Genomic DNA, 25,691 nt, shown 5'->3' with positions numbered 1-25,691 from the left:
CTGTACATTATCCAAGCCGGTTGGCATCTTCTCTCCTGAGAGCCCACTCCCACTGGGTGAGAATCAGAAATCTAACAGCTAATGGCACCAGTCACCCCATGGTATCACTACTGACAGCAAACTAATGCCCACACATACAGAGTGCAGCACAAGAGCTGTCAACACCCACCATGACCTGTGGGTATAAACTGCTAAAAAAAAAAAAAAGGAAGAGAGAAAAATCACCCCCCACATTTGAACTTGATATCTGGTATTTATTTTCCAACACCATGTAAGCATATTCCAGCACTGGATTTCACACTTCAGTGTTTGTCTTGGTCAATAAAGGGTGGAAATCGTATTTATAAGTGGAAAAGGGAACACACAGAATGGGTCAGTGAAGGAGTGTGTTATTATCAACTCTAAAACTCTAAAAACATAAATTGATTCTCTCTCTCTCTCTCTCTCTCTCTCTCTCTCTCTCTCTCTCTCTCTCTCTCTCAAAACTATTATATTTCCTTTAAAATCTTGAAAATTTACTCAAAATTGATATACAGTATGTGATTGTCAGGTTGAAAGGGTTTTCCCTGATTATATCAGCATCCGGACACTAGGGGGCAGCACATGCAGAAGGGTCTACAGTAGTTAAAGTTAAATGATTAAATCATAATATTTTTCATTAGTATAAAAGAACATAAAAAATCCTTGATTCACTTCTATGATGCTTGAATATTTACGCCAAAAAATGTACTTATGAAGACACACAGCAAAAATAAAATGACAACATAACCCGATGAGGTGGATAATTAAACTTCTAGATTAACCTTTACTCTGCCAGTACATGCAGCATAATCAAAAAATGATAATGAACTTTTGGTTATATCACAAGACCAAATAAATTAGATGTTAACAGAGCCTATTAAACTTAATTTTCCAATATCAAAACCATGGATGGATGGAGGGATGGGTGGATGGATGGATGGATGGATGGATGGATGGATGGATGGATGGATGAGTGGGTGGGTGGGTGGGTGAATGGATGGATGAGTTCAGCACCTCCAACCAGTCTGAATCAAGCATTTTCAGTGTACAGGTTCAGCACCAACACTGAACAGCATCAGCACAAAACAGGAAATCTGGGGGTAGCAGACATCAAAGGAATCACACACTGAATAAGAGAGAGAACTACTATCACACTAAACAGCCATCTTACATTTTCTACTTGGTAAAATGGAAAAGCCTTCTCTTTTAACATCCCTGTAGTCATTATTCATTTTTCCATAAACATAATCTAGTACCCCATTAAACCAATAACAATGAAGCAAAGAAAATTCAGTGCTTATCCTATACAAGCCATAATCTTCCTGATTGAAACCAAGCTGAAAGTGGAAAACACAGCAGTTCATTGAAGACATTACTCCGAGCAAACAGGTAGTCTCATCTATTTTCAGCAACACCTTAAAGCTCACATGGCAGAATGCTCCACCGTCATGATTATCAATTTTGATGCAGTTATTTTTCAGAGTTGCTCCACACTGTAGATTTTTGTACGACTGAATCACCACAATATGAGCGAAGCACTTCAGCCAGAACTCCAGGTTCTTTACCCGAGATCCCAGCAGAGAGTGCATTAATCATCACAGCCTCCCCTTTCAAGTGAAGACAGAGAGCAACAGCTGGGGGAGAGAAGCCTGGCTTTAAACAGTACAGGCTGCAGGAGGTTCAGCCATCACTTCTTGTTGTGGATTCTGACATAAATAGTAATGAATACCTTGGAGTGCTGCCTGAGCATGAATTGTTATCACATATGAGGCTGGCCAGTGGAAGCTATTTTGTTTGTGCTTCTTTGGATGTGCCAGTGACCATGTCTGTTGGTTTCTGTGTGACCGTGTTTGCTTGTAATGCATGCTTTGTGTGTAGCAATATGTCTTCATGTATTACTGCAAGTGTGTCCCTTTGTTGGGGACGATATGAGTAATATGCAGAAAAACAGGTAGCCCTGAATGACCTTGGCTGACAGGAACAATTAATCAGTACATTGTTGGTGCTCTTGGACGATGCCAGGGCTTCCTGCTGAGGTTACACCTGCAAGGGCTTGAGTTACACTGGGATCCTGTGCACCTTTGTACAATGATCATTAAATAAACTATAAACTGACTGCACCTGATTTATTTTGTGCACGTTTATGCATAGCCTATTGGACAATCAAATGTGTATAAAAACAGTGCTCATCAAATTAGTGGGGGAAAATAAATAAAAAGACTGCTTGCATGGATGAATCACAGTGGCAAGATTACTGTCCATTTTCTTCATATTCATTAACGTTAGTTAAAGGTATAGGAAACTCATTTTAAAGTGATATATATTTTGTTTATCATTATGAAAAAATGAAAAAAAAATCCCTGATGTCTGACATCATCCCTAGTGTCAGGACACCTTAAAATCTGTGCTGCAGCAGCTTTGCTATTGGGCTCCCCAGTCAGGGTCATGTGGGGTCATACGTCATCGGCGACACCCGTCACTTCATCAGTCAGGGCAGCCATAATAACACAATACGATCAATGAAGTGATACATCTGATAAAATCATGGTTACCTGTGAGGTGAATGGATGTCCACACCACACCACAGCACTTGAACACAAAGATAAGAATCTACCTTTCTTGAAAAGACCTACGGGAAAGATTGGAGAGCAATGGACAGCAAGGATAAACGGTCAAAATGACCAAAGATCCAAGAATCTGCCATGAGCACTTCACCCCGGATGATTTTGAAAGAGATTTGAAGGTAAGATCATTTTCAGACAACCCATAGTATTTATTCAGTATTCCCAAGGTTTAGTGGATAATTCATTTATGTCTGAAGCTACTGGAGGTCTTGCATAAATGTTTTTATGAACAGATTATCACGCAATTATGACAGTCAAGAAAAGTAAACGATATCAAAAGTGATAGACAGGTCAATTTACTGAGAAAATCTGTGGAACTGAAATAAAACATACATAAAACATCATTTTAGAGTGTCATAACTGTTCCAACAATTACCATGTTTTTGAGCAGGAAGTCTTTTGTTTAATTATGTACTTCAAATACTCACCTGGTTCATTGTGACGCTACTGTCCCTTTAAGTAGGAGCTGCACGTGGGGGCGGAGGCACTGGCACAACAGGAACTTGCACTGATGGAAATTGATATTTTTGGTTTTCTAATCTTGTTGGGCTAGGTGATAACTCGACACATGCTTTTGGTCATGGTTAGCCTTTAGCGTAGGCAATATTGGTGGTTAATCTGACATTGCTATGAACACACATGCAGTGTATGCCTACCTCAGTGGAACCTGGTGTTGCACTGGTGCATTTGGGTCCACAGCTTTCTCTGGGGGTAATGTGGCTCCAAAGCACCCATGGCATGTCAGAACAGCAATGACTTATAAGACAATAGTCCCAGTCAGGCAATTTTGTAGACTGGAGTAGTAACAGCACTGACAAAGGAGTTTGGATGAATGAATTGAAACTGGAGAGATAATGAAATGTATTTGCTTTTTTGTTTGCTGTAGCTCCATACGTCACAGTTCTCAACGTTTCAGAACACTGCCATACACCTGAGAGAGATCTGTTCTCTATTTCTCAGTGGGATTGTTACCCCCACTAAAGATGTAATGTTTTCATTGCAAAAGTTCTAGTTTTTTTAAATTGGTACAAGGAAAAAAGAGAAGTGACCAGTGGTAATTGGATTTTGTCTGGTTTTGTCAGAGGAATACACAATCCGAGTATCCCTCCTGTTTCATTCAATGTTAAAATAAAAATGTATTATTTGCTGCCAAACAAATTAGAGTAGGTGACATTTAGATAAATACGAATACTTCAAGAGTATATCCCACATGCCCATTAACATCAGGTTGCAATAGCTGTGATTGTAATTCTACAATCACATTCACAATTCACTTATCTGTAATCAAAGCAGATGTAATCAAACACCTTTTCCAAACTTTGGCACTCTATTCTACTGTTCTCTTGTCCAATGTCTCCTCAATGCTGTAGCTACCTTGCTAGTTTTAATGGCTCTTCTACACTCAAACAATGTGTCACAAGGTCTTTGCTTGCTGATCTATGTGGGACAAGCAGTGGGTGTCTGAAGCAATAAATGAACAAGATGAATGTGGGAGATATCTTCATTTGAAAGTACTTGTCACTGAGGGTTTGTCGTCCGGCTGCACAAAGGGTGGAGCTGTCCTTCCAGATTTAGTTTAGATTCAAACCATGGCTAAATTGGAAATCGTGAATCACTCTGACACCATTGGTGCAAGATGGATTACTCCAGTTAAAGGCTGCCTTTTCTTTCCTTTGGTTCTTTTAAAAGAAATCATACAAAAATTAATTTTCTGACAGATGGCTGACCCGAGCACTCAACGGAAGGAATAGCAAAGGGACGCCGGTGCTGAGGCACTACAAAGCTGGTTTTTATCAGTATGGCATTATCCCAACCATCCAGTAGCTCAAAGCAGCACAATGAGCCTGGCTGAATATTTGATCAACTGTCTCGGGTTTAACAAGCCTTGCCAAACTACACCTGCCTGAAAGAAAAAGATATGTCTTTGAGCAAGGTCTGCCTCACTCCAAGATGCTAAGGAAGTAAGCATTTGATGCTGACAATGCCCAATCTGGACTAATCTCATCCCGTCCTAGGCACGTGGATTTTCCAACAAGGTTAAACATTTGCATTATTGAACAATAGCTCTCTGGGTGCCAATAATGCATTCCCATATGTGAAGCTGTAAATTACAAACAAAACACTCAATAAATTTCAAACTGTAGCCTCGATCCATTGTCTAGCGTATATGTTGGGTTTATCGCCTGAATTCAACGCTTGATAAGTGTTCTTCATACTCACGTGAAAATGTGTGTGTGTGTGTGTGTGTGTGTGTGTGTGTGTGTGTGTGTGTGTGTGTGTGTGTGTGTGTGTGTGTGTGTGTGTGTTCTGTATTTTTTTTTAATCTTTTAGTCTGAGCCTCCGTGTGTGAGTGTTGGATGCGTGCGTTCACCTCAAGTCATCGTAGCTCGCTGCAGCTCATTGCCCTGCAGTAATATCAGGCCTTGCAGACACCTGGGACCAGTGGTGTGGGCCCTCAGAGGAGGCAACAGCCTGGCAACTGGCCCTGATTACTTTCTCCACTCTCCAGAACTCAACTCTGTATATGCCATTAACCGCTGCAAGCAGTGTGATCCCAACTCAACCGTGCCATTAACCCTGTACACAAAGGATTGTTTACAAACGCACACACATACACACACTGCACAGTTTTTTCACCAGCCCACTGAAGCCACAACCATCTGCAGACCAACATCTTCGGTAATCTCCAGGGTGAGGGCTATAGAGCGTGCTGAAATGGTCCAATAATGACATCTAGTGGTCGATTCATAGCATAAGTAGAACTAGGATGTAAACAGTGGTCCAAATGTGTGTGCTTATTCTTATAAAAAATAATACACCATATTGTAATGGGTTACAAGGATTTGAATGGGCATTTAGTAGGATCTTGCATATGCTGTTGATTGACCTGTACAGATCTTTTTTGCACCAGTAAGTGAGACCATTAGGTCTTGGCTTGGGGACCAGAGGGTGTCAGTTCAAGAACTGGTAGTTTGAGAGGTGCCAGTTCGCCTCCTGAGTACTACCGAGGTACCCTTGAGCAAGGCACCCAACTCCACAAGCCGGGCCTTGGGCACTACGTGGATGCCTGCCACTCGGCCATCTCTCTCCTTAATTTGCATGGATACGGGCCCTTTGTGTGCTACAGCCTGTATATGCGTGGATTGTATATAAAAAGAGTGAACAAAATAATTTCCCCACATGGATATTAAAATAGGTTAATCAAAGTGGATTGATCAAATTGGCTGTATATCGTATTTGTGGAATTGTTCATTGGAATTGCAAAAACATTGCATTAGTATTCTAGATAACAAAAAAAGTCAGTCTATTCGACTAAATATAAGTTTTCTTAGCCTTCACCACAAACTGCATTCACAAATTTGATAAAAGCAATGAACTAAAGAAAATTAGTAAAAATTTTGGATTTAGTATTTATAACCAATTTTTAAAAAGTTGCATTTTTTATGTTACCTGAACAAATGTGTGTTTGTTTTGTTTGCCAAAATGTCATCTAATACTGTATTCCACACAAAGACAGACAACCGTGCACACACACACACACACACACACTCACTCCTACAGGCAATTTGGGACCGGCCAATCAACCTGAAACGCATGCTTTTAGAGGTGGGAGGAAGCCGGAGAAACGGGGAGAACACACACAATATTAATTAGTTATTAATGTGTAGTTGAAGTGTATCTATTTTTAATGTATTGGGACTTAACTGATTTCATGACGTTAAATGAAAATAATTATTGTTGTTGCTGCTTTTTTTTTTTTTACCTCAGACATTATGGAAGCCCACATTCATATTTGACTGGGAACATATTGATTGTTGTTATTTTGCAACCAAACCACGAGGTGGCAGATTATTCCAGATATTTTTTTAAAGACAAGCTGTAATAGGAAAAAGGAGGACAAGAGAACTGCACATATAAAGGTAACGCAAATAAAACTATCAGGTTACTCGAAAATAATTACTGAGGCCTTGTTTCAATCTGAAATTTTCGGGAGGGGTTACCACTGATTCACGTAAATATTGATCATCAAAGTGTCATGAGAAATGTCATTTATATACCATGGTCGAAAAGTGTGTTAATTTTAATCTTTTTGAGACAATCTGGAAGAATTTTGATAAATTTCTACATTAGACTCCAGAATGTAGGTAACGAGCAGCTTTTTGTGCATATATGTAACTTAAATGACTGATTTATCTTTGCGTTCCTCTCTTTGTATATGTATACACACTTTTTTTTCCTTTTTTTTTTTAAATTTCATTCCGCTTTGTTTTTTCAACAAATACCAGGTGGGTTTAAAGAAAAAAGCTTTTGTGAGTTTACAAATAGCCAAAAGGCAAAATGGTTACAACAAAGAAAATGCAAAATATTTATGCACCTCAGACCGCAACTGCGCGACTGACAGCCAAAGGAAAGGGAACGCCTTATCTTATCTCTATTTCATGCTTTTTTTTTTTCCTCAAAGGTCTGCATGTCTCCGTCATGGAGAGGAGAAGAAGGGAAGAAACTATTTTCCAAGTGGGAGGTGCCATGAAGTCGGCACCGCGTCAAACTTACTGTACGTGGAGACGCTGACAAAAGTTGAGCGCCTTCAGCCGGCAAATGGAAGAGGACAAGGACTCAGACTGAGACGGTGAGTTGATTCCGTTGAGAAATGGAGTGTTACCGAACCTGTCGACCGGTTAGTATTAAAAATGTCCAGTTTTAGGAAACCTTCTTGTGTCAAATAGACGTATACACAACGCGTAAAAGAGGTGCGATCATTACTGACACGTTCACACAGGTAACAACTCAAAGCCAACGCGGTGCGCAGAGTTGCGTTTCTTCCTTCTGTTTAGTGGAACAGAGCAGACGTTATAGTAACTTTTTTAAGGTGCTCAGGTCCCTCTTGGCCTGCAAGAAGAGAGGCCCTTTCGTTTGATTTTTAACTCCTGATTAATATTTGACAGAATAAAATCACACATTTACATGAATGGAACATTTGGAATTCTTATTTGTAGCTGTACCAGGTAAAACTAAATAATGTGGTTTATACAAAGAAGAAGGATCAGAATTTTTTTATATATGGCTATTCCTCATAGTGCTATCCACATTTACAACCCCTTAGCCAGTTATGATCATTTTAATGATACTATTAGTTAATCTGCTAATTGTTGTCTTTAATAATTTCATTTTGTTAACTGGAAATCCAATGCATGTCACAATATCCTGGAGCCCCAATTTGCATCATCAAATGGAGTAATGCCTGAAAACCCCAAAAACTTGACATTTATTTTTATTCAAGTTCAATCGTTCATTTGTATTATCAGATTTTGACATATTTTCTGAAAACTATGTACTGATCAGATCATGGATTACTGGTAGTTGGAGCTCTAATAGGATTCTATATCCAGTTCTTCACAAGCAGTATTGGTGAAAAGTCACACTGGGAAATGCAGAAATAAAATGTCCGGTTGATTTTCAACTGTACCAAATACATCTGGAATTTGTGAGAAATGTATATAACCGTACCCAATATCGACTCCAGTCGATGAACATCTCACATGTAACGCATCTTTCAGGCTGTTGAAAAAAGGTCCAGATGCTCCACGATGGATCAGACACTTCACAGTCAGAGCTCCACTCCAGACCTGCCAGAACAAGAGAGTGCCGAGCTCCAGCTCAGGGTGGACTTTTTCAGGAAACTTGGTTACCCCTCAGAAGAGGTCAGAGCTGCTCTGAGGAAGCTGGGCGTCAACACTGACACCAACTCTGTGCTGGGAGAGCTGGTTCGTGGTAGGACCACTGCTTTTTCTTGTGTATCCAGTTCTGACGGTGATGACAGGAACTCGGGTCAAAAAGACCCTCTGCTGCCACCCAGTTGGGCCCTCGCACCCTGCAGAATCACACCACAACCCGGCAAGAATGCAGACACAGAATTGAGGCCCATTGTTATTGACGGCAGCAATGTTGCCATCAGGTAATCCAGACAGACTCTTTTCTTTCTTTTTTTCTGTTTATTTTAATGTACTGGGCCGTTCAAAAGTAGCTTAACTGAAACAAGTCTAACAAGGGGCTCAGATGTATCTGTAAAGTAACTTGTCAAAGTGATAATGAATCATTCATTTTTTTCACCATTGTCATGACACTTGACTATTTAACAAGGGCGTTCACCACCCTGCCTGTGCATGTTTTTTCAAAGCCCTGCAACAATATGCAAATTCTAGGCACACACCTTAAAATCTCCACCTCTCAGGAGATGTGAAGTGCTGTGCCTCTGTTTCACCACGGCCTGATGTGAGGTTGTCTGGCAGAAAAAAAACTGTATTGAAAAGGCTTGTAATGTTTACATTGGTCCACTGAACTTTTACGACTCCTTTTCACATGATTTATTGTCAAATTACTTGTTTCTTTTTGACAGTCATGGCAACAAGGAAGTGTTCTCCTGCAGAGGCATACAGCTAGCAGTAAACTTCTTCCTTGACAGAGGTCACAATATGATTACTGTGTTTGTTCCCACTTGGCGCAAAGAACAGCCCAGACCTGATGCCCCTATAACAGGTGAGGTGACAAGAAATGTGTGACGAAGCAGGCAGGTGATTCTTTGATTTTAGTTCGACAAACATTCTTTTTTCCATGGAGTCATGATGTCATTGGATAAACCACAGGCCAGAGAATGCATTAGCATGCAATCTCATGCTCAAGCGCTGGTTCTGAGCGTCTACTTCTAAGTCATGTGTTCAGTTTGGAACTGGTTCAAGATGTCAAATTCAGTTCAGTGCAATCTTATCAAGTACAAACAGTAGATATGGTTAATGTCATACTGTTCGCAATTCAGTAGGAACACCTTATATGAGATGGAAACAATAGCATTGTGAAGCTAGATTGGAAGCTGGGATCCATATCTAACATTTCATTAATCTTTTGTGCCTCTGGTTAAATTAAACACGCTTATTCAGATATTTTTGGGGTGAGAGTCACTCCCATTGGCTCTCAGCCCAAGAAGAAGTATTCCAGTGGAGAGTTCAGTCTTAAGAGAAACATGGAAAATGTTAAGAGAAATATAGAAGTATTTATAAAAATAATAGCAAATGAGATAAAACAGGAAGTCAGTCTCACTCGAATAATGACAAAATCCATCTGTTACTTATTTCCAAACCTCACTAATTTAGTTGTTCAATTTGATTTTGTTAAATCTTTCAGAAACCTTAATGTAAAAAGGTAATTTTGACATTTTACAAAACGCCTTCTCCATTCTTTATTTCTTGGCCGGCAGCAACTACTTCCTTAAATCCCTGGAAACTGATCCCTCCAAAGCAGAGCAAGTAAAAGTGGGATATTGATTAAAAAAAATGTCTGAGCATGTTTTTTCAGTGTTGAACTCTTCATTTAAATAGTTCCAGCTTTGTTTGAGGAATATCAAATAAATCATGTAGGGTTTTTTATTATTGAGTTCCTCTTTTACCAGGAAATGTTGAATGAGATTGCTATTAATATAATCTTTTACAATGCAGATGCTCATTCCCGCATCTGTGATTCATTCCTGCATCAGATTATTCCGTTACTGCGCAGCAAAAGCTACTGATATCAGCCATTGGGCAACACGGCTGTGGGAATGAACAAGGGGTTTAACCAAGGGGCTGAGAATGGTTTCTTTTCACAGTTTTTGTACAGGTTTTGTACAGGTTTAGAATGATTTAGCTAGAACACATTAAATATATCTGCATCTCAGATGAGTCATAGCGAAGCTGCCTTTTGACTGACTGTAAGCAACGTTTTTAAAATGTTTGCGCTAACTTCTGACAACTCCGGCAGAGAGCTATATAATGGTTCACCGTCTATTATTGTGTGTGTGTGTGTGTGTGTGTGTGTTTGTGTGTGTGTGTGTGTGTGTGTGTGTGTGTGTGTGTGTGTGTGTGTGTGTGTGTGTGTACGGGAGTGCATAAGCAATCCAAAGGTTCTGTTTTCAACATGTGAACAAGGAAGTAAAATTCAAACAGCAGTCAAATATGGGAAAGCCCCATCAGGAAGTCCAGCTGTTTTTGTGCCACACCTAGTTTTCTTGCAGTAAACTCTGTGGATAAGTGCTGACAATCATCGACAGCAAGGGACAGCATGCAGTAAGAGGTTAAGTGAAGAGAGCACAGACAAACGGAAGCACTTAGAAAGGGTTTTTTTTAGGTGTTTGAGCGTATTGTCTGTCAGTCAGTAGCTCAGCCATACATGGCTACGTTTCATTTATACAAACTTCATGGTTCATTTCTCTTCTTTTATAACTTGTCTATGAATGCCATGCAGTGTATGAACTATGTTTTCAGTCACTCACCTTGCAGGTAGAATAATGCATTGTCAAATTTGATTGTAAATTTAAAGTAGTAGTTTTTTTAGTAGTAGTTTTGTTTTGTTTTTCAGAGTTAATGACTGCATTTTAAAAATATATACTGTTTTTTAGTACTTCTTTGGAAATTAACAACACAGTATTGGTTGTAAGTTTTGTCAGTGAAATACATAGTTTAATACTATGTTAACTGTATTTGAATGTACACTATGCAGTACACCTGGACATAATTCCAATTTATTTAATATCGTATATTTATGTGCAGTAAACTGTAATGAACTCTGGGAAAAATCAGAAGTGATTACAGCATTAATGCAATGCCAGAAAGCCAATGCTTACAGGAAGTACAATACATTTACATCAGCAATCATGGAAAGATGAATGAATGAAAATTTCAATCATGAAAAAGACATTAGAACTTGTTAAACATTTTGATGCAGCTGTCAAGAGTTATGTTCTATCTACATCAACTGAGGAGCCATGTTTGGCTCCTGCAGTCTTGCGTTGTTGTTGTCAAATGGGTGAATGTGTCCTTTCTAGTCGGAATGAAAATTTTAAGCTTATTGCCTCACAAGCCAGCAATTTTCTTGACAAAATGTTAGTACTTATTAATAGTTATTTTCTTAAGGTTTTTAGATCATGGGTTTGCACAAATACAGTGAAAAATGGAATAAAAAGCATACATTTCATCTGCACTATTTCTCCACAGCAGTCCGACTCATTGTTGTTTGAATTTTCAGACCAACACATCCTGATGGGACTTGAAAAACAAAAAATTGTGGTTTTCACTCCCTCACGCCGCGTTGGTGGTAAACGAGTGGTTTGCTATGATGACCGTTTCATCGTCAAGTTGGCGTATGAGTCAGACGGAGTGATCGTATCCAATGACACCTACCGTGACCTCCAAGGAGAAAGACCTGAGTGGAAGAAATGTATCGAGGAGAGGCTCCTCATGTACTCCTTTGTGAATGACAAGTAAGCAATTAGACTGTTTATATGTGCACCTTTGAGGTTTGTCTACCAGGAAAACTGACTAATGCGGTTCCAGAGAACCTATTGCATCCTGGGGGAGTAACACTTGCGTAACACCAAACTAATTTGTCACAGCAATCAAGTTTTTACAATATATTCCTTTGTTGCTCAGGTTTATGCCTCCAGATGACCCTCTGGGCCGCTACGGCCCCAGTCTTGACAACTTCCTTAGGAAAAAGCCCCTGCCTGTAGAACAGAAGAGACAGCTCTGTCCATACGGTAAGAGCCCAGGAAAACGAACCCTTTGGCTACAACATGCAATATTTGTATCCTGATAAGTGTTAACATTTCCATTCTTTTAAGTATGTGATGATCTGTACTTTTTATGTGTCTTTTTGTTTTCCTCAGACAAAAAGTGCACTTACGGCATCAAATGTAAGTTCTACCACCCAGAGCGGACAAACCAGTCCTACCTGTCCTTGGCTGATGAACTGAGAGAGAAAGCACAGATTTCCACTGAAAAAGAAGAGAAAAATGCCAGATTATCACCCAGACATCTTCAATCTGATCCGGGGCCGGCTCACAATGCCTGCTCCCATCCTGATGACTATAACGCAGAGCACATAAGAGAGCGTCAAAATTCCTCACATTCAGGTCAAGTTTGTGAAAATACTCTGCTGTACTGGGAGGGTCCTCGAAATCATATGTTGTTTTCTGTAAAAGGAAACCAATGTCATACAGAGTTGCCTGGGATGCACCTGATACCCAATCATTACTATGGCAGCATGTCTCATGAGTACCTGGATTCTGGACTTGGCTCTTATGAGAGCCAGTACTCTGACTTTTCACATTGCCTCAACAACTCCCACAGGCTCCGGCCCCAGCACCAAAGTCCCCTTGCTGAACACAGACATGCCTCAATGCATTCAGAAAAGAATCACATCAGAGAGTCCTGCAGGTGCTGTTCCAGTGTAGGGCCTTCATCAGCTCATCAAAAGCCCCATGGAAAATTAGATTGCAATGGTCAACCCATGTATGACACTTACTCACCTCATATGTTCTCACCTGGGGTGCCGCTTCAGCGCAGCCTCCCCAATCATCTCTGCTACAGTCAAGCACAATATCAGCAAAATTACTGGTCAGATCCCTTTCAGGGAATGCCCCATGGAAGGACATCAAGTGGTCTACCCTCCTCAGGACAAACCTCACATTCCTACAACTCTTCCTGCTCTTACGAAGGTCAACAATACCATTCCTATGGGCAGCATCGATCATCCTCTGTTGCGTTTGACCCAGAGAGATTTGAACTCCGAAAGAAACTACAAGCAATCTTCAACCCATTGCAGGTCGATACAGTCATGAAAATGTTTCCACAGCTGATGGATGCAGAGAAACTGGCTGCAGAGATTCTCAACCTGAAGACTTCAAATGGGATCTTCTGAGTATTTTTCTTCTTTGCTTCTTCTTCAGTGAGAATCAACATGATATGGATATTAGCACAACGTGCTGTCAAAAAAAAGAGAGAAAGGAATTTCATAAGAGGTTTTCAGTCAGTCAGTTCTGCTTTTGTTGTATCTATTTTGAGATGTTGCACTCAATCCATTGTGCTATCATAAGGGTTTGATTCACCTTCCTGTTTATGAACGGTTCAGATAATCTGCTCTGAGCTTTATGCAATCGTATGACATTCTAGTCAAATGTGACATAGGCATCCGTGTTCAGGAAAAGTGCCTCTAGTCCAAATAGTTTTAACTGTTTTTAAAGGTTTGATTGTTGATGCATATTGTGTCAAATGTGTATTTTTAATGTTCATCCAAAAGTAAGTTCTCATACAATAACCAGTGCATCAAGTATTACTTCTTCTTTTAAATTCACTGTAGTTCCCAGAACACACTTCTGTGTACTATTTGATGTTATCTCTATCAGGTGAACTCCCTATTGTGCTTTTTTTATATTGATGATTTACGGTAAATCATATATGTACATGGAAACTAATACCAGGGAGAGAAATTTACTGACACGTAACCTCATGTCTTACAGAATTAGAATCTCTTTCATAAAACTAAAAACAACATTGCAACACTAGACATATACAGTATTTGTGTTATTGTGTGGCTGACAGATGACATAAATGTGTGGAATTAAGTTCTCATGAATTTCCATGTTTAAGCTCTCTTTGAAAAAAAAATCATGAAACATTTAGGATAAATTCCCAGGATATATGTATAGGAAAAGTAAAAAAAATGTTGTTTGTCTGATATAAGTTTTGTTATTTGGAATAATTAAGTTACAGTTACTTTTATGATAAGGTCTGCACCAGTGTTTTTTTTAAGTAAAGCTAAAGCTTCCAGAAATGGGCCCCCAGATGAACTCGATATGGACACGTACAGTACATTCATGTTTTAAGCACTACATAAAAGTCCCTTAGTACACAACATTTCCAGATACATCTCTCATACACACAGCGGATCATTCCAATCAGTTTTCTAGAAATCCTGGGAGGACCCATCTGGGAATGTTCTACTCTAAAACACATGTTATTTACTTTTTCCTATTCTTATAGGGGAAAGGTCAAGGTGTTTGTGCACACAGACTTGCTGATGTGACTAACTGTTGTGAATTTGATAAAGTTTAAGAGTATTCTGGAATTAATGCTGAATAACAGGGCTTACTTTTTTTTTTTAAAATGCAATACATTAGTACAGTACTGTCCATTTGTTAACTGTATTCCAAACCAGTGGGAGAACTGCATAATATAAACATCACAAGAATATCTGTATTCTGTTGCTCGCCTTATTCTTTGCCATTGCTCTTTGGCTGTTGTTGCATACCCCCGTTACCTAGTTTGCACAATTCAGTTAGGTACCTAGCCATTAGCTCACTGTAGTTGCAAGGACCGGAGGCTTAGTAAATATGTTCACACCAGAGGCCTTCAGCTTTCAATATGTCATATGCCACTGTGGGAACTAGCACTGCGTTTCTTGTTTCAAGAGCAGAGTTGTGCACCATCAACATCACCAAAAAGGCAGATTTTACTTTATTGTGGACAAAAAAAGACACACATGACATGTATAACTTTGTATAAAGATTTGTGCCATCACAAGGAGGTGGTTAATTAATGGCTGTAACTACTGTGTGGCAATCCGCGGGTCCCGTTTCCATCCATATCAGCAACGCCACATGATTGTCTGTACTTTTGTCATTCCCAGGCCATCAGTAGCTTGTGGAATGGAACAAAGGCACCATAACCAGGCTTGCTGGAAAAGGAAAATGGAGAAGTATGGCAGTATTAAAAAGATGGATCTGCCTGAAGCTAATTTAAAATTAACTTAATGGGTGGATCTTGTGAAGAAAATCATAATGAAAGAGAAAAAGATACAGCAGCTCAAATTTGGCTTAAAATTAGCTTCTTTTTCCTACAGTGAGTCAGTTTTTTATTGCCACAAGCAAATGAGTTCTCACCTTGAGCTTCATGTTCATATTTCATTAGTTAAATAATGAAATTTTAGGTCGACAAGTTTCTCAGGCTGAGATTTGCATATTAGCTCCAGTACAAATGTTCCTCAAGTATGTTTAGAGACAGTTTAAGGCCTGAGGGCGATGCCTGCATGGACTGAGATAGTCTGGTTTATTTTTCTGTGTTTAACCTACGCTTTACATATTATACTTTAATAACAAACAGCATCACCAGTTTTTTAAATGCACTGTATAAATATATTATGTAGTAATCCAAGTTTTATTCACACAAAAAAACACATGCTCACTAGGCTAAATGTTGTTTTTCTTAAAATACAAGTAAGTGAGTTACCATTCAAAATAGTGGTATCCCCCATGGTTGCCATCATGCAGCCCGTGATCAGGTCGCTGCAGCTCCACTCCGAGGTGGAGCTCTGGCTCCCCCTGCAGGTGGCCTAGGAAACGAACCGTTCCTGTACTGATCCGTCCAGACGGTAGCATGATCCTCACCCGATGACCCACCTCCAGGTCCATGGGGGAGTGGGGTACAAAAACACGATAGGGTCTTTTGGATGTCCTCCATGATCTCACGCTGAAGATGAAATTGTTTGGTCAGTAATACTACATAGACACAATACATTTTTAGAAACATTAGAGATGTCAGACTGAGATGGTTTGGACATGTCCAGAGGAGAGATAGTGAATATTAGTAGAAGGATGCTGAGTTTTGAACTGCCAGGCAGGAGGCCTAGAGGAAGACCAAAGAGGAGGTTTATGGATGTAGTGAAAGAGGACATGAAGGTAGTTGGTGTGAGAGAAGAGAATGCAGAAGACAGGGTTAGATGGAGGACACTGATTCGCTGTTGCGACCCATGAAGGGAAAACTACAGCCAGTGGTTGCTTAGCTGCCTGAAATGCTTGGAAACAAGGAAATAGCTTACCTGCCTCGATTCAAACATAACTAAATCCACCCGTCTGTAATTCTATAGGTCACATCACAACTACAATACAAACAGAAATGTGAAGTCATGTGTTGGGTATTGTACAAGAGCAGTTGTCAGGCAACGTCAGACAACTCAAGAATACAGTACACAACTGTATTCCCTTCCAGCCAAGATGTAATCTGGCATGCGATGCAGGCCAGGGAGTTGCTCTTTTAACTTTAAGATTTTTAAACAGATTAAACAAAGTAGATGCAAGGAGTTGATTAGGGAAGCTTAAAAGCGCTACTTGGCAGATTTGGTTTCCTTTGAACAGAGCCAGGCTTGCCGTTTCCCTCTGCTGTCTTTGGAGAAGCGAAGATGACCAGATGCTATAGCTTCATACTTGCTGTGCAGATTATAATTTTTCTCATCTAACAGGCTGCCAAACTGCCCCTTTTGAGGGTCGTACCTGGTGACTGATGATAAGGAAGAAGCAGTGCTTGGGCTCAGTGTTGATGCTGAGGGCAACTGGCACCCTGGCAAAGTGCTTGCACAACAGCCATCTCTTAATGCCACCTCAGACCCTCTGCATCGATTTCTCACAGTTGAGAAACCACCTGGATAGTAGAGAGCAGCAGTTGGCATTAGAATGTGACTCCAGAGTATTTGTTTTATGTTTCAGAATGATCTCAGTGTGTGTTATTATAATTTACTCAAGCAGTCTTCAAATACTTCTCCATTATCTCCTGACTCTCCCTGGTCATCACAACCCCCCATCGCCATCAAACCCCCCGCCTGAGGAGACAGCAAAGAAAAAGAGTTAAGCTATTAATAACGTTGCTCAAGGAACAACCACACCCACACAAATTCACCGACACACCTGATTATTTAGCTCCTCTTGTCTTTTTTGCAGCTCCCAAAACCTCCTTTCCCATGATGCTCTCTCACAGGCTATTCTGGTCTTGACTGTCAGTAAATCTTTCTCAACTTTGATCAGTCTTATATGAAGTTCACTCGTGCGATCAGGGCTACCTGGAATGGCCACATTGCCTTTACTTTCAGAACCTGATAAATGAAGTCAAAAAATGTAGTTTTAACACATCTGTACCTAGACACGAAAAGCATTTACTACTGTTGGTTAAACAAGTATCAGATTTATTACTAGTCTAATAGAAATGACTTTTAGAATAATCACTAAACACAAAATGACCAATGAAAATGTATCTGTTGTGGCGCTAGAAAGAACCAGCCTCTCTAAGATTCAAGCTGGAAATATGGAGTTTACTAAATTTTAAAAGGAAAGACTCCATTGGGTAGGTTGTAATTTTTTTATTTTTTTTTTACAATCCATACCCACAACTTGCTTCAGCTGTCGGTTTGTTCCCTCCATGACGTGTCGTTCCCTCGGCAGGAATTTGAAGGCATTGTATGGGCATATCTGCAATCCAAATAAGTGTGACTCACCATAAAAATTGAGCATTGGCAAATGTCCTATTGACAGGTTATCCACATGTAAGTGCAAACAATGCATTCCAGAGAGGATGCACTCACCCATAGGAACCTGCAGGTGCACAGTATCCCTTTGAATGTCCAGGTAAACAGAGTCAGGAGACACGTTGCCATGCTGAAGTACACCCACCTCACATCATGTTGTTCTGACAGGGAAAAATGTTATTTAATGTGATTCAAATGGTACAGAAACTATTTTCTAATTAAACTGTCATTTTTCACGAGATGTTCTTCTTCTTTGAGACCTTAAAATATTTTGTTTCCAAGTAAACAAAACACCTGAATGTAATTATGAAATACATTTTCCACTATTGAGAAATCAATAGTAGGGAAATAAACAAAGAGATGAGTCTATGAATAGATTTAATCATTAATAGCAATCCAGTATAATGCAGATAAACCTTAGCTATTTTCTAAAGTTCCTAATAGTATAAAGCAATCAATCTGAATTTATTTTGGCCCTCTGTGTTATATTATATTGATGACCAAAGAATTGCTGTGGTCTAATGCGTGTGTGATGTCTGTTGAGGAATGTAGGCCAGCCATATACTGTATATGAATCCAATCCTGCTATGATCTCATACACACAAAAGCAACAGAAACATGGGATGAAGGCATGCTATGGGAGATTGTACATACACAGCTGGATACTGACCTTTGCTAGAAGCTCAACTGTCGAATGGGAGAAAAAAATCCAGCAAAGGGTCACGAGGAAACAGTCGCTCTCATTTCTGCTTAATGGTCCTCAACCATGGCAGACGTTCATGTTGTACACGGGGCTCACTGATCTGTGTCTACACACACCCTGTCTGGTTGAACAGGGCTGCTGACGACTGCTGGGTAGGTAAATCTTGTCTAATCTTCTTACTCATACAGTTACACAGTCCAGTTGCATCCAGACTGCTTAATGTGGTTCACTGACCCTGATCTGTAAACAATGTGAATGTGAAGCCTCCAAGTTTCAGCACAACCATAGCTCTTGGAAGATATTTCATCAGATTCCACTTGTTCTTTTGACACACTTGACTGTAGGGGATGACGTTGGAGAATAAAGTTAGGATAAAGCGTGTAAAATAATTCCTTAACACTACCAGCCTATTTAAAACTCAGGGATATTTAAAACTTTTGTACATTGGCTCTTTTTTAAAACAAGCAGTCTTCTATTTTTGTTAGTGTTGAGTACAGTACACAAATGATTGTTCGATGTACTATAATTATTGATGAAGCTACTTGCAGTAAAATCATGATTCTACTGTGTCAGTAGTGAACAGAAGTGCTTTAATATCTGGGTAGACCAAATCAGCCCTAAATTATCACTTCAGACAAAACTATTGCCGTATACTAATACTTTACATCAATAACTATACGTTCTCACAAATATGCATTGACAATTATATTTAGAGAAGAAGTTAAAATAGCATTGTGACATACCAGTAATTGAAGATACACACCCAACATCATTATATATTGTTTGGGCTTACAAATATATTATAATGTATTAATAAAGTATATAGTACACATTTCAACTCATGAAAAAATACTTTCTAGGCTACAAAATTTATATAAACAGTAAATATTCTATATCAATATCATTGTTATCAATCCAAGAATTATTGTACAGGTAAGAAGAAGGTACAGTGGGCCAATATGTGATGAACAAACTGACATTTTACCAGAGAATCGTTAAAAATAATTGGAGAAATTGAGCATTATCTTGTAATCATTCTTCTTGTCTATCCTACGATGGCATGATTCCAGTGAAAATGATGTCAAAGCCGTAATGCTTTACACATAGTTCTCTCCAATAGTCTTACTTTTGTTGCACTGATATTCTTTGATTGTTGCCAAAGAGACATGAAGATGGAATTATATGTTAAAACTATTAGCACGAAGAGGATACACACTTGTTTTGCTAACTCGATTGCTGAAGTTTAGTGTCAGTTTAGAATGAACTTCAGTCTATTGTGTGACAGAGGCGGTGGATTTAGACACAGTGATGAGGATCTCTTCATGACTGGTGAACAGATGACATTTTATTTGTTTGGTACAGCTGCACTGAAAAGACGAAGGACTTCTCTCACCAAAATTGTCCGAGTACGGTTTGTGTCAGAATGTCTCAGAATTCTATGCCTTCTTGGCCACAAAGAGGTAATTGTAGTCGGCAGGAGCTCTTATGGCACGGAGAGCAGGGGTCTGATTTCACATTGTGTTGGACAGAAACCAGGAGGCTCCTATACAATCACTTCACAGGACATTCAAATGTCACCTGTACTCTTATAGACACAACAAAGGTTTAATCCACTGAGTTATTTTTGTAAATCGTTAATTGCCGGGTACACAGTTTTATATAACTTGTGCGTTTGCAATGTAATACCTTCTTTTATGTTGAGTCAATGCAGGTGAAAGTCCTCTTCAAAGATATTATGATAACTGGATAAGGAAAAGGTGATTTAAATTGTGTATTTCTTTTAATGCTAATGTAGATGTAGTATTTATAATATATTACATAGATGTATGTAACCATGTTTTGACAAAAATGAATTTGTAATAGTTGTGTTGATCAACCATTTCATTTTCAAAGCAGTCACACTAGGCCATATTAAATACATAAGCTTTCAGCTTAGACAAGAAATTCTAACATTTTCTTTTTATTTAGCATTTTTTAGTGGAATCGTTATCACACAAATTCTTCAGACCCACCCAACAACAGAAGGCTCCTCCTCTCTCCCTGGTAGAGCTGTGCGGATGAGAGTTCAACCTTAATACGTTGCCACTACATCACTGCTGGCAGGTAGTGAAGGGGGAACAGAGAACAGTGACAGACAACAATTGAGAATAGGAACATCGAGGAGAAGGTGCTCGTTCACTTCAACCACAGCTGACAAAGAAACCTCTGCACTGTCGGTGAGTCCACTTGAACAGAGACATTAGTAATTCTAGTTGAACTTAGTGATCTAAATGCGCAATACAAACGCAAAAAAAAGTCACTTTTTTAAGATATGTTCTGGATTTTGAATAAAAGTTGCCATGATGTTAGAAAATATGTTATAAAAAATATACAAAAAATAAGAAGACACGAAAAAGTGAAGTAAATAAATAAATGTTAAAATTGCTTATATTTCACATACTACAGAATCTTCAGTACAGGTTCCTCAATTTTTTTTAAAATAAAAAACAATGTGTTTAGTTATCTCCATTTCACTCACAATAAATACGTATCTTAGATATTCGGTCACTATTAGATCATCATCAGCCTCAACACTTTCATGCAGATCTTTAAGGTGTACAAAAGAGAATAATTTAAAATCTAACTCCAGGCGGAATCATAAAGGCATTAACTTATTGTTCTATTGATGACTAGCAGATAAGACAGGTAAAAATCTTATGATGTCTGAACACTCCTACTAAATGGCTTCAAATGAGTCATTTACTTTGCATTGACCTCAAGTGGTTAGGTTATTTCACTAGTTTTCATCATTCAGGTGGAAAATTGTAAAGACTTTGATGAAATGAACGTGGAATGGATGAAAGTGAGGTTAGGATTTAATTCTGATTTTTAAATTTCTCCTAAATGTTTTATCATCTTGTTAAACCAGGGGGTCATCTATCACACCTGTCATACACACAGACAAAAACATACACGCACTCATTGTACAGCACATATACAGTACATATGCAGTACTGTGCAGTGAATATATATATATATATATATATATATACATATACATATACATATACATATACATATACATGTATATATATTCACTGCACAGTATATATATATATATGTGTGTGTGTGTGTGTGTGTGTGTGTGTGTGTGTGTGTGTGTGTGTATGTACATATATATATACACATTGAGTTCACTGATGACAATATACAATTTTAATTGCAATTTCATTTGTATAATTTAATAAATTTTATTGTAATTTTTCAGTCACAAAAACAAGTGATAATGTTAGAAATACGATATTCTTTAGAGTTTTCTCTTTGTTTCATAGATAGATCTAAATTACATAATTAAGCAGTACAGCATATTAAATATGTACAAACTATGTGTATGTCACAGGGCCAACATAGAGGGGTGATTTAAGGGGTTGAGGGCGCAAGGGTTTGAAATGCGCCTCTTATCTTATTGCACTGCATGTCAAAGCAGGTATCTGCTAAGAAATCAAATCACTTTCTCACATTAAGCTCTGCATCCTCACCTGCAGGCCAAAATGGCCTCTGTTGTCAGTCGGTTTCCAGGGTGTTCAACCCAAAGGAGCTTGAGCTGGGATCCAAGGGAGAGGGGAAATAAACAAGCTGTGTGCTCTGCAGTTCTCTCAAGGGGACAGGTTGAGGAACAAACACATTTTATTGAGTTCACTGATGAACTAATGCAAACCAATGACACTTATTTTTTAAGTTGGTTATGCATCACCAGGCCAAAATAATTTAGGCCAGTGTGACCTCATAGGGGAGGGGGGTAAAAGTTGCTTTTTGTGCTTAAACTTATAATAGTCCATAGTTCGGGTCCTCGTGGCAACTATTGTCAGAGACTGTGTGTAAAAATGTGAAATATGTGCAGCTACAACAGCAACCAAACATTTATCAGATCAGTTTCAGCACAATAATTGGAGGATTGTAAAAGAGACGACAACAGATGACTTAGCTCTCAGATCAAAAGAACAGTCCAGGTGGGTTACAATGAAGGTTTTTGGCCGTAAATCTGGGGGGGGGGAAATGTTCGAATGGTTCAGCAGTTTGAATTGTGCATTACACTGTCTCTCAGCTCTTCCATTCATATGAATGATTTTACCTTTTCCTTTACATGGACTATGACAAATATGTATTCACAGACTCGTCACAGAGCTCCTTCCTTTCCTGACAGTGTGATAATGGCCTACCCCAGTTTTATAAAAGCCACAGGTATGAGTGTGTGTTTGCTTATTCATAACCAAATGTATGTTGACAATGACACGATAGGTTATATTGTAGAAGCAATTACTCTGTCCTTTCCACCAATGCAGGCTGTCAAGTCAGTTACATTTATTGAAATTCAGACAACTTTATCGGTCACACCAGGTAAATTTGTTTGAGAAACATGTAAACCTAAGAAAACACAGAAATATAGGAAAGAAGATAGATAAATACATTAATTAAAGTAATTTAGCAGATATAGCATTTGTTTGATCAAATGAAAACAAAAAAACCCCCAATGTTAAACAGCTAAACAAAAACACCTGCATTACCTGCAGTAAATACTCACTAGGTGTGACACACTCTTTCACTACATCTCTTTTACATCTTCAATCTTTAATTAATTCCTTGGTTTTAGATACAGTCCAGTTCAATATATTGTTATTATGCCAAGAAATCTTGGGGGCAGTGTCCCTAATTAAGTTTATTTTCATGACAAGGACACACCTTTACGGCAACCATTATGTTTGCTATCGAATCTGAAAAATTCATCATCCACTGGTCAGATCTTAAATTCTGATTAAGGTGATTTTCCAAATATTATTTAGCAGCAAAAAAAGATAGGAAGGACTAATAAGATGTATGTATTGTATGTATGTGTTCATTTAGATTAAACCACTGAATTTCTGGTTCTGTCATTTATGTACACAACTAAAGATAAATCAAAGACAATGTTTGTAATGTTTTACCTCACCGATATCCCATATTTTTGTAAATAAGTTTATTTTTCATTTCTAATTACTGTATTTAAAACTTTAGTGTCTAAATATGTGGAAAGTTTTAGTTTACTCACACATTTGCCATAGAATAAATTAAAAAATGTAAATCTTGAATTTATTCTATAAATATACAACTGTTGATTGAGACCTTTAACTAAAAATAAAAATGTCAGCCTTGTTGACAATGCTACTTAAAAGTAACATTTGTTCCTTTTTTTAAAATTCTTTGTTTTGGGCTAACAAATTAAAATGTTCTCATTTCTTAAATCTGTTTTTCTGTTGTTTTACAAAATGCCAGGCTGCACGAGTCTCATGCGCCTCCTCCTTCTAGAGATGCTTCTCCTCTCAGTATTAGCACCAGGTGAAATGTCCACTATAGACCCCACCACCTCTGATGCCTCTGTAGATACAGCAGTCACCACCGACCAGACCATGACAATCACCTCCGCCACTGGGGGTATGACAACCTCTACCACCATGCCCACCAACACCGCAACCACCTCCACCACTGGGGGTATGACAACCTCTACCACCATGCCCACCAACACCGCAACCACCTCCACCACTGGGGGTATGACAACCTCTACCATCATGCCCACCAACACCGCAACCACCTCCACCACTGGGGGTATGACAACCTCTACCACCATGCCCACCAACACCGCAACCACCTCCACCACTGGGGGTATGACAACCTCTACCACCATGACCACCAACACCGCAACCACCTCTGCCCCCGGAGGTACAGCAACCGCCAAACTATCAACCACTGCAACCACAACACGCGTTAGCTCTAACCCAGTCAGTGTCATTAACTAAGATTCCACTTCTCCTCCTTTACAGCTACTACACCAACAACAAGCATGACAACCTCGATGAATCCCACCACCCAGTCATCAACCATATCTGGTATGTTTTGTTTCATCTAACACCTAAAGATGTAAAAAAAAATCAAAAAAAAAAAAAAATCTTATTACTTCACTCTTATTTTCTGTCCTTGATTGTGACATCCATCTTTTGGCCACAGGTGGCATGTCTAGTACAGCTGGAACCCCTATGCCAACTATGATGAGCATGGCAAGTCCACCACAATAGAGAGAAGAGAACTGCCATGTCTGTGTGATTCCTTCATAATTCTCTCTTTATCCACTTAATCAATCCCCTCTTACCTCTCTCATTACAGATAGAGTGTCCATCATTCATCTGTAACTACTCAGACTGCTACGCAATGCACAAGAGTGAGAACACCACTTGTTATGGTGCCTATTGTCAGGTGGGAAGAAAAAATGACACTGAAATGTCTTAAACCATCTAAAAGCGTTTATAAAATGTGATTTTCACACTTGCAAAAAAAGGAGGATCTAAGTTAATTAAATGTCTTTAAATGTGTTATCCCGCACTGCATCAGCTGATAAGATACATGGACATGTGCTACAATGCCACCTGCAGCGCCTCCTGTGCTGACAGCTGTGTCAACTCCACTCACACCGATTGCTCTGTCGGCTGCTGCAACTATACTGGGTGCCTTAACAGCACTTTTGCATCCATGATGGGGATGACAACATCCACAGGTAAACACACTCCACGCCGGTCTCCATTGTTTAATGTGCATGCTTCACATTTTCATTTTCTGTTCGTAATATTTGTCAAGATTTCCTTATTTTCCCATTTTGATTGTAGTAATGACAACTACAACCTCAGTGACCACTACAACGCCCACCACCAGTTCACAAACAACGGTAGACACTGTAAGGTCAAAATGCTGCACGTGTGGCTGTGTGCTGACATGTAAACGGTTGCAAAAATGTTTGCATTAGTGAAAGTCACATCTAGAGTCAGATTGGTTTCATCCCTTTCTTCTGTGTGGTTTTATCTAGAGAAAAAAATGCCATAAAGGTTCATGTACTGGTGCAACCTGTTACAAAGATTTTGTAAACCAACCTCTCCAAATATGTGCCTCCACCGAACCACACTGTCAGGTGAGAACCCCTATGATGATTATGTGGTACGGCTGTAGCAGCATTAGGCATCATATCCCTAAATACACACCTAATATAATGCGTAATTCTCTGGAGTTCTACTTCTTTTCATATCAACACCTACTTTCACTCGTCTACTTCTTTAACTTGCATCTTTAAGTAGCTATTAGTTTTCTTCAGCAGAAACTGAAGTAATTTATTATTTTGTCAGTTT

At 39.1% G+C, this 25,691-nt stretch overlaps 2 protein-coding genes across 3 annotated transcripts; one reads left to right on the top strand and one right to left on the bottom strand.

The window, feature by feature from the left end:
• The first annotated feature begins 7,145 nt into the window (after nt 1-7,145).
• LOC137602087 (endoribonuclease ZC3H12A) lies at nt 7,146-14,699 on the top strand. The gene is made up of 6 exons (XM_068324666.1): nt 7,146-7,275; nt 8,204-8,601; nt 9,043-9,182; nt 11,700-11,934; nt 12,104-12,210; nt 12,340-14,699. The coding sequence occupies exons 2-6, from the start codon at nt 8,234-8,236 to the stop codon at nt 13,371-13,373; spliced, it is 1,884 nt and encodes a 627-aa protein (XP_068180767.1). The 5' UTR covers nt 7,146-7,275; nt 8,204-8,233; the 3' UTR covers nt 13,374-14,699.
• A 274-nt stretch (nt 14,700-14,973) lies between these two features.
• Nucleotides 14,974-18,616, bottom strand: LOC137602088 (uncharacterized). Of its 2 annotated transcripts, none has more exons than XM_068324667.1 (8): nt 18,475-18,616; nt 17,862-17,965; nt 17,664-17,748; nt 17,191-17,375; nt 17,024-17,105; nt 16,780-16,927; nt 15,740-15,979; nt 14,974-15,188 (listed from the first exon to the last, which is right to left on the bottom strand). In XM_068324667.1, exons 2-8 carry the CDS (start codon nt 17,931-17,933, stop codon nt 15,131-15,133), a joined length of 870 nt encoding a protein of 289 aa, XP_068180768.1. In that variant the 5' UTR covers nt 17,934-17,965; nt 18,475-18,616; the 3' UTR covers nt 14,974-15,130. The 2 variants fall into 2 exon arrangements, with proteins under 2 accessions (XP_068180768.1, XP_068180769.1); XM_068324668.1 differs by having other exon boundaries at nt 17,668-17,748; nt 18,475-18,531.
• Nucleotides 18,617-25,691: the final 7,075 nt, after the last annotated feature.

This window comes from Antennarius striatus, chromosome 9 (genome assembly GCF_040054535.1).
Source record: "Antennarius striatus isolate MH-2024 chromosome 9, ASM4005453v1, whole genome shotgun sequence".
Lineage (NCBI taxonomy): Eukaryota > Metazoa > Chordata > Actinopteri > Lophiiformes > Antennariidae > Antennarius > Antennarius striatus.
This window is presented reverse-complemented; position numbering and strand designations above follow the sequence as displayed.

Coding starts and splice junctions, on each gene's coding strand:
- LOC137602088 (XM_068324667.1), bottom strand. CDS start 17,933: ATGGCAACGTGTCTCCTGACTCTGTTTACCTGGACATTCAAAGGGATA. Junction 17,749..17,861: donor GCACCTGCAGGTTCCTATGG/GTGAGTGCATCC, acceptor TTTGGATTGCAG/ATATGCCCATACAATGCCTT. Junction 15,980..16,779: donor TCCTTATCATCAGTCACCAG/GTACGACCCTCA, acceptor TTTCATCTTCAG/CGTGAGATCATGGAGGACAT.
- LOC137602087 (XM_068324666.1), top strand. CDS start 8,234: ATGGATCAGACACTTCACAGTCAGAGCTCCACTCCAGACCTGCCAGAA. Junction 11,935..12,103: donor TACTCCTTTGTGAATGACAA/GTAAGCAATTAG, acceptor TTTGTTGCTCAG/GTTTATGCCTCCAGATGACC. Junction 12,211..12,339: donor GAGACAGCTCTGTCCATACG/GTAAGAGCCCAG, acceptor TGTTTTCCTCAG/ACAAAAAGTGCACTTACGGC.